Source organism: Nuphar pumila, chromosome 2 (assembly GCF_984573655.1).
Source record: "Nuphar pumila chromosome 2, dmNupPumi1.hap1.1, whole genome shotgun sequence".
In the NCBI taxonomy this organism is placed as follows: domain Eukaryota; kingdom Viridiplantae; phylum Streptophyta; class Magnoliopsida; order Nymphaeales; family Nymphaeaceae; genus Nuphar; species Nuphar pumila.
In genome coordinates, this window is record NC_143250.1 from 89,129,424 (window position 1) to 89,138,576 (window position 9,153).

Sequence of the window (9,153 nt, forward strand, 5' to 3'; positions counted from 1 at the left end):
AATTTTATACTAGACTCAGATCCGACCTGAGTTTCGATTAAGACCCATAATTTTCAATGTAAAAATGATAAAAAAAATATGATTTTACCAGGTGTGGTCTGGGTCTAGTTCATATAGTTCTTATCAGGTCCGGGTATGGTTTTTCTTATAGTGGACCCGATTAGACCCAGGTCCTAACCTGATACCATACCGGACCAAAAATCAGGTCCAAGGTTTCACTTGGGTCCAAACCAAACCCGACCCATCGACACCCCCTAACCACCGACTGCAACGTCCCATCCCACCCCAAGGAGGCGCCCACTGACAACTCCTACCAACCTCTCGGTAAATTAAGATACTTAAACATACATATGTTATCAATCAACATTGTAAAATAAATTTTTATAAATTATAATATTGAAAAACATTGCCTTTTTATAAAATGAACTTTTTGTTTGCATGTACAAATATTGATAGAAACAAGATTTAATGTAATAGAAACCTTTTTCTCAAGTAATCAGAACGAGTTTTTTAAACATTTGATGCTTCTGTTTATGGTATGCGCCTCATACGTGATATGATACGGTGTAAGAAACACTAACTCTGCTATGCTTAGGCCCATAAAATAAAATGACCTCACATAGATGACGTTGCTCGGTGAATGACCAAATTATTCTAATTTAAAAGAAAAAATATTTCATTATGAGATCATTCGAAGCAAAGTTAATTTTTTATGTGGGGAAAGTTTATTTAAAGCCAAAAGCCTTGTAATAAACAAGCAACAACTTGTGCATTTATGTATTCAAATGTACGACGTGATAATTACTGGAATGCAGTCCTTGACTTTTAATTATTTTAGATAATAAGATAGTAATAAAAGTTTTAGGTTCCCAACTAATTTGACTGTGACCAGTTTTACTAATTAGATAAGAAAAAACTGAAAAACGAGAAGCTAAGGCTAAGTGCGGGAGCCGGTGCTGAGAACGTAGTTTTAGAACTCAGTAACTCATCCCTGGTTGACTTGTAACTTTATATTTTTTATAAAATATGGAAATATATATACAGTATATTATCAATATATTGCATATCACATGCATTATAGTGTTACGGGCTTATTTTTTCAATAGGCCAATACGGCGCGACAGTCCTTTCTTACCATCGCAAGCTTTTTCATCGTTCTGTCACGAGCATAGAATGCTTCCCAAACTCGCGATGCGCCAAGCTGCCCAAACTGGCCAACCTAACCGTCAAAGGCTGCGTACCAATATTTTTCCATGAGCTGAATTATTTTCATTGGTCCTGCACACCACATCGTGCGTAACTGCCTAGCGAAAGTTGATCAAGCGCATTTTCAAATGCGTATTTTATGTAGTCTATGTCGTTTAGTGTACAGTCGTCTCATACTAACTATTACTTTCGAAAGAGGTACAAACTTTGCCTTAGCCTTGCGTGTCATAGAGCGTATTGCGACTCCATGCATACGACACAACAAAACCTTGTCACCGAAAAAACATGACCTTGCGGCCTCCAGTCCAAACACCGTAGTGAAGAGCATCAGCCAGACTCATTCGTCGGTGCCTAGGCATTCACTCGCCTAGCCCCGAGTCACCATAGTCGGTTGGAATCACCTAATGTGATCCCTGAAAAAATTATCCTTAACCACACGCACCCTCGTGTGTCCAACCACTATGCATGGAAAATCTTTGCAAGCTGAGAGGTCCTTGACCAAATCTCAAAAGGCAACATCCTCTGATCCGCTGGCACTGCCTAACCAAACAACACTTCATGTCTATGTTGCCACATAACAATGCACTGACAACGATACCGATGCCTATCGCATGTCGTGCTACCATCACACGTCACCGATCAAGCAAACGTATACCGCACGTTCCTACACTCGATGCATTTTTCACTTAGTAGAGCTCTGCACTGCACATGTCCTATTCCGAATGATCAACCTGAGACATTTTCTCTCACCCAAAATTATTGTCGTCCTCGATATTGCTGGTGTAGGTAAGAATACAATATTCACTGATATGTCAGTTTCCTTTTATACTTATCTTTGGTTTGCTCTTTTTCTTTAGCATACTCAACTTGTTTTAGTTTACATTCACCGTCGTCGTAACCTTTAACACACCAAATCTCATACTTTTAACGTATCTCTGATCACTTAGATAACGGTCTTCTGCTTTATCAACATCGAGCATTTTCTACTTGTAAGACCCCAGTATAGTCTCAAACACAAGCATGTCATCCTTGCCTGTACGATAAACTTGTCATCTTTATACTCATAGCTAGGGGTACCTTCCAACCCCAACAAGGACAATTCCAAGCCCTTCGTGGTCCTCACAGAAAAAGACGACCACCAATGTGTGCCACCGGATTATCAATTCCCTTAAGCACTAACTTGCGGTTTTTTAACGGTCTAAACTAATTCTTAAGTGGAGGACACCTTCTTGCGTATCACCCCAAAGTGGTCCTTCAAAGTGTCTTCTTAGGCAATCGTTCACACAAGGGCACTTTGCCCCAATGCTGCAACTCCCCTCCCGGAGCCAACATGATGTAACTCTCTCTTTGAGAGTCAACAAAACATTCTTGCAGGAACCAACGAGCCACGAACAATAATTTTTTTTTCACACACAATTCATTGAAGATCTGCTAACTTAAGAGACCAAAACAATGAGCATTCTGCTCAACGTGGCAACTCCGTTAACCCACAATCTTGAGAGAGAATCTAGAAGTTTAGTTGATTTTCTCATACCTAAATGTGAAAATCTATCAAGCTGAATCCAACGCACCTTCTCCGCATACACAAGACAAACGTCATGCTCCACCTGTGAGCCTAACGCACAATTGGTAGGAATCTTTTGGCTTATCTATGTTTTCTTAGCCAACTGAACATCAACCTTACACTTCTACTTATCATCAACAAGATGTCCCATACCATTCTGTCAATATCATGCTTTTGTGTTCGGTCAACAACATTTTAGATGCAAAAATTTGTGTAACCAAGATAAACCATCATTGTCATCTTTAGTGTCGCACACAATGAATAACAAGGCCTCTGTGAATATTTTTACTCTGATACCAAATTGTCATGAGCCTATTTCTTCAACTGGCCAATGTGGTGCGATGGTTCTTCCTTACCATTGCAAGCCTTTCTATCACTCTATCACGGGCATAGAATGCTTCGCAAACCCGTGACGTGCTAAGCTGCACAAGTTGGCCAACCTAACAACCAAAGGCTGCGTACCAACATTTTTGCATGTGTTGAATCATTTTTATTGGCCCTGCGCACCATCTCGTGCGCAGCTGCCTAGCGGAAGCTGATCAAGAGCATTTTCAAATGTGTATTTTATGTAGTCCATACTACTTAGTGCATAGCCATCCTATATCAGCTATCACTTCCGAAAGAGGCACAAACTTTGCTTTAGCCTTGCGTGCCATAAAGCGTATTGTGACTCCATGCGCACGACATAGCAAAACCTCGCCACTAAAGGAACAAGACTTTGCGGCCCCCAGTCTGAAGACCAGTTGATGATTGAACACCATAGCGAAGAGCACCACCCAGACTCATTTGCCTACACTTAGGCATTCACTCGCCTAGCGCCGAGTCACCATACTCAGTTGGAATCACCTAATGTGATTTCTGGGAGAATTAGCCCTAACCCACATGCACCCCCGTGCGTCCAACCGCTACACATAACAAAATTTTGTAAGCCGAGAGGTCCTTAACCAAATCTACAAAGACAATATCCTCTGATCCGCTGGCATTGTTTAACCAAACAACGCTCCACGTCTGTGCCACCACACAACAATGTATTAACGACGATACTAATGCCTATAGCATGTCATGCTATCACCGCACATCACCGATCAAGCGAACACATACCACGCGTTCCTACACTCGATGTATTTTTCACTCAGTAGAGCTCCGGACTGCACATGTCTTATTCCGAAAGATCGGCCCGGGACAATAGTATATTTAATATATAATTTTATTAATATATGTATAACCATATTTTTATATATAATATACATAATATTTACATTATATTTCATATAATATATGTAACTATATACAAAATATAATATATATTTAGTCATGGTCTGACTTGGCTGAGTTGTGTTAAAACTCGGCCCACTTGGCCAAGTCAGCCCACGACTGGCTGAGTTTTGTTCACTTGATTGGCCCTCCTCATCTCTCTCAAAGTCCACATAATCCAAGATTTGCTAACTAAACACTTCTTTAGAAAATCACCATTTGGCCAACGCATTGTCGTCACCGCCCCTCCTCATCTCTCTCAAAGTCCACATAATCCAAGATTTGCTAACTAAACACTTCTTTACAAAATCACCATTTGGCCAACGCACGATTAATTTTTGAACTTTTAAGTTATATATACGTGCATCAAAGCGTTTCAAAAGGTCTCAAGACGAGTCCGTGGATGTCATAAACCACTTTTTCTCAAGGTTTGGGACCCTGAATGGATCTGGGTCTTGGCTAGAAGTCCGCCTAGAAACCCACAAGTCCATGGGGGTTGGGACCATGGTGAGATGAAGTTGGGTCCATCCCGGGTAAAGAATGCTCAGATACTACCGAGGTGGTATCCTCTGTGGTAAGCGGGGTCTTGTGTCAAGCTGAAGGCCCAGGATCGAATCCCTCGGCCACATGGGGCAGTTGTTCTTGTAGGAGTCCGCCTAACCCCATCTTGCTTTTTAAAAAAAAAATAATAATAGAATTCTCAGATAAGATGGCTTAGGTCGAGGTACTTTTGGTATCACTTCCAATGTTAGGTTAGCACCATGTGCTCATCCCTCACACTACCATTTTTATATTGCCACTTTTTTTTTGACCCCTTACTTTATCCCCTTGGCCATGGTCCTATACTTTTATTGACTCTGCACATCTCGATATATTTTAATAAAACCTCTATCCTGATGAACCAAAAAGCTATGGTCCAAGAATTTAAATCTTGGAAGTTGGTAGGAGTTTGATGAGAAAAAGGCTACATTCGAGCCTTGCGAGTCTCGCCTAACGTGTTCACTTGGCCTCTAGGGTTAGAAACACTAACGAGTAATGGCCTTGTCAAGACACGGTTGAGCAAGGACCAATCTTACAGACGTGTCCAAGAGTCAACTTTAGTTCAACCCAGTCAAACGCTTGATGTTGGCTTAGTCAGCACTCATTCACCCATTAATCAAGTAGAATCAGAGTGCATGAACCCGAACCCACCGGACCAGAAAAGAATTATTGACGAATAAATGAAACGAATGAATGAATCCGAACCCACCGGACCAGAAAAGAATTATTGACGAATAAATGAAACGAATGAATGAATGAGGGCACTAGAGAACCGTGTGGGTTACATCAAATTCAAACTGCAGATGGCTCGAGATAACACCAATCACACTATCTGTACAATCTCTTTCAACTACGTTTCAAATTTTTTTTTTCCTTTTTTTTTTCTACATTAACATGACAAAAAACAATACAAATAAAAAAAACATTAGGAAAAATTAAATTGCCGGTAGTCTACCGACGATTTTGGTTCTCGTCGACGGCATCGGTCACACCAAGCATGGCCAGTGCTAGGTGCCCTCCCATATCACTCTTGGCACAACGGTCATGCACACCGAACAAACCCATCTCCGTGAAGATGGCTGATTGGCTCAGCCCAACACCAGCACCAGCACCAGCACCAGCACCAGCACCAGCAGCCTGGTCTCCCCTCAGCATCTTGATCACATGGTCAATGCACGGCCGACTCAACTCCTCGTTGCTCACGCAAGCTGCCGCGGCTCGAACCATCCGGCTCATCTGCTTCGAGCTGTACGATCCCCGCTTTAGCCGCGGGTCCACCAACTGCGCCACCGCTCCTTCCCTTACCAATAGCGGCCTTGCCTAACATTGAATAAAAGAGCCAATACAAACACACACTTATAGAGCTGATTTTTAAATGACCGCCAAAACTTTTGTCAAAAAATTTAGTTTAGCACCAAAGTTCATCTCATTTTTCAGACAACTGATTAATCATCCTTCCCTTCATTTCCTCGTTGGAATTAAAATCCTTGTGGTACTTAATAATCTCCAAGCTTGACAAAAGATTAACATTCCATATGTTTAAATTAAAAGGTAGAAAAACAACATCTATATATAGTACAGTATGATAATTCATTTTCACAATCAACATTAACACAAGATTAAATAAAAAATGGTAACAAAATAGGGGTTCCTTTTTTTAAAAGCTGACAAAAGTTCCAAGGCCTTTAAAATACCAAAACTATAGGTATATTAATTATTATAAATATAAAGTCTGGTAGGTACTTGAAAATTGCCCCATTGACAGATATCAGAGACATACTCACTGCCTACCATTTTTCTACCTTACTGCAACCTACTATAAACAAACGGGTGTTTTTGGGTTGTTTTATGCAAATCTGAATCTGCAGATGTGTTCAGTTTCGGCATGATTAATTTGTTGAGAATTAACACTTAGATACTGTTTTTTGGTAAAAAAAAACATGATTATTTTAAGCCTTGAATATTTATGAAAATCTTAGATCATCTAATTTTAATGATCTAAGAGTCGATTCCAATAAAATCAAACAAATTTAAGAAAAATAGGATGGTGGTAGCAGCTACCACCTCCGCTACGCACGTGCATATATATATATATATAATATTTCAATAAGAGCTAAACCAAATACTGGGCCAAGTCAAACCGCAACCGGGCCTACTGCGTTTGTGGGTCCAAGCCCAGTCGAGACAAACGGGACCCGCATGTGTATATATATATATATATATATATATATATATATATATATATATATATATATATATATATATATATATATAGTTGGTGGACCAAAATAGTACTCACCCACTGAACCAGATTTTCATCACCGGCGGAGCGTCTGGTATCGATGGGTTTCCGGCCGGTGATGAGCTCGAGAAGCACCACGCCGAATGCGTACACGTCCGTTTTATCTGACAGCTTACCGTGCTGGAAATACTCAGGCGCCAGGTACCTGACAGTACCAACACAAACAAAAAATGACAATTCGAAATGACGGGTTTCTTATCAGGACTCAATCAAGTTGGGCCGGAAACTCCTCCACAGTCCATACCCGAAGGTTCCTTTCACGGTCTTACAGAGGAAGGGAATGGAAGCACCCGACGTCCAGGTCGCCAACCCGAAATCACAAAGCTGCATGAAGATTACCAAAACACCCTTTCAGCAACCCAACGAAAATACAAGGGGTGGTGGTGGTGGTCGTTTCGTTTTTTTTTTTACCTTGGGGGTTTTCTTGGAAGAGAGGAGGATGTTGGAGGGCTTGATGTCTCTGTGCACCACGCATCTGTCGGTGCCGAAGTGAAGGTAGGCGACCGCCTGAGCGACCCCGAGGGCGACCTTGTACCTCTCAGACCAAGGCAGGCAACCCCTCCCTTTGTTACCTGAGGATCGATCCAACGGCAGCGGGTTGAGATTCGAAGGCATCAAGACTTGTTATTCCTTCTAGCCGTTGAATTTAATGGGGGGGTGGGTCTGGTTTAGAAAAACGTACCGTGGAGGTGGTGCTCGAGGTTGCCACTCGAGACGAATCTGTAGACGAGGAAGAGGCCCTCGGCGTCAATGCAGTAGCCCAAGAGGGGGACGACGTATCTGTTGTCTAAGGAGCTAGAGATCATCAGTTCTCTGCAGAAATCCTTGGCGCACTCTTTGTCGGCGTTGTTCAGGCTTTTGATGGCCACCGCGCGACCTAATCCAAGCCTCCCCCTGTACACACAGCTATGCGCCCCCCTCCCCAAAACCCTCCCTAACAAAAGCCCAACAAATCTTTCATCAGAGACGAAGCAGAGAGAGGGAGAGAGAGAGAGAGAGAAGCCCATTTGGCATTCAGAACAGGGCCTTCCCCAGAGAGGAAAAAGGAACTAAACCCACAAAATGGAGCTCGAAAAATCTCATTTTGTTAACGAAAACAGAGTACCCACAAGAGAAAATGGAACTTCCCACTAAGAAAAAAGGGGCTACATGAGGGGAAAACGACCCAAAATTAGCACGAAAGAGACGATGCCCACCTCGAGAGAAATCGCCGGTGGCCGACCGGATCTCGCCGTAGGTGAACCGAACGAGGGTCTCCGAGACCGTAGAGATGCTTCGCTCTAGAGATAGGATCCTCCGTCTATGGAAGTCCAGCGTCTTTTCCTCCGAGTTCTTCTCGAGGTTGACCAGAAGAACGGTGGCATTGGGGTTCAGGGCGTCGAGTTCGGACTGAGATCCGAAGCTGAACCGGAAGGAAGAGTGCATCGACTGCGGGTCCTGAGCGTCCGCGACGCCGCTCTTGCCCTCGGCCTCCGGCTCGGCGAGCAACCACGCCCGGTTGTTCTCCGGCGAGGCGTCCTCCTCCTCCTCCTTCTGCAACTCCACGCCGCACCCCAGAAGCTTCGCTCGGAGGCCCCACCTCCTCTTCTTCTTCTTGCACAGCACCATCTTCATCTCGTGGCCCTCCGACGCTACCGACACCTCATTCCCGCTCTCGTCTTCCGTCCATTCCCCGTTGCCGATCGTACTTTGAGAGCAACTCATCTGCTCAAATCTCCAGAAGGAATTTAAAAAAAGAAAAGAAAAGAGAAGCCCAGAAAATTGAAAAAAGAAAAAAAATAATAAAGCACAGAGTTTTACGCTTTTCGTGGTAACCGAAGCAAGCGAGGGGCAAAAAAGAAAAAGGCAAAGTAGAAAACGGAGCAGAGAAAACAATAAAAGAGATAAAGCGAGGGGGAGAGGAGGGGATCCATCTGGTTATCTTGTACCATTATTATCATTAATCCCATGATCTCTATAGATCTGCATTCCTCTTTTTAACGTGGGAAATATTAAATTGGAATAAAGAAAAAGGAACGGCAGAGGACCAAGATTCCCATTGTTGGACCATGGTGGACAAATTGAACCCACCCAATGGAATAATTACAATCCAGAGAGGTGGTATCAGGAACAGTACGAGTGCAAATAGGGTGGAAGAGGCTATATTAAAAACAAGATGAGATTAACAAATCAATCACTATCTATTTTATACGAAATTGAGTCATCAAAAATATATCATTAAGAGATGGCTGATAAGGGAAGGATGTAGGTGAATGTGGGTTGAGGGGAGGTGGTGGGTTAATTTCTT

General features: G+C 42.7%; 1 protein-coding gene across 1 annotated transcript; it reads right to left on the reverse strand.

Annotated features, from left to right (window-relative positions):
* Positions 1–5,408: 5,408 nt before the first annotated feature.
* LOC149846013 (putative serine/threonine-protein kinase PBL7) lies at positions 5,409–8,671 on the reverse strand. Its single transcript, XM_089996118.1, has 6 exons — positions 8,063–8,671; positions 7,549–7,800; positions 7,278–7,438; positions 7,111–7,190; positions 6,864–7,011; positions 5,409–5,884 (listed from the first exon to the last, which is right to left on the reverse strand). The coding sequence occupies exons 1-6, from the start codon at positions 8,568–8,570 to the stop codon at positions 5,516–5,518; spliced, it is 1,518 nt and encodes a 505-aa protein (XP_089852244.1). The 5' UTR covers positions 8,571–8,671; the 3' UTR covers positions 5,409–5,515.
* Positions 8,672–9,153: the final 482 nt, after the last annotated feature.

Bases quoted from the DNA above. Each gene is read 5' to 3' on its own strand.
- LOC149846013 (XM_089996118.1), bottom strand. From the start codon at position 8,570: ATGAGTTGCTCTCAAAGTACGATCGGCAACGGGGAATGGACGGAAGAC. The intron at 7,191-7,277 runs GTAAAAAAAAAA...ATCTTCATGCAG, and splicing joins CTTCCAAGAAAACCCCCAAG to CTTTGTGATTTCGGGTTGGC. The intron at 7,012-7,110 runs GTATGGACTGTG...TGGTACTGTCAG, and splicing joins ACCGTGAAAGGAACCTTCGG to GTACCTGGCGCCTGAGTATT.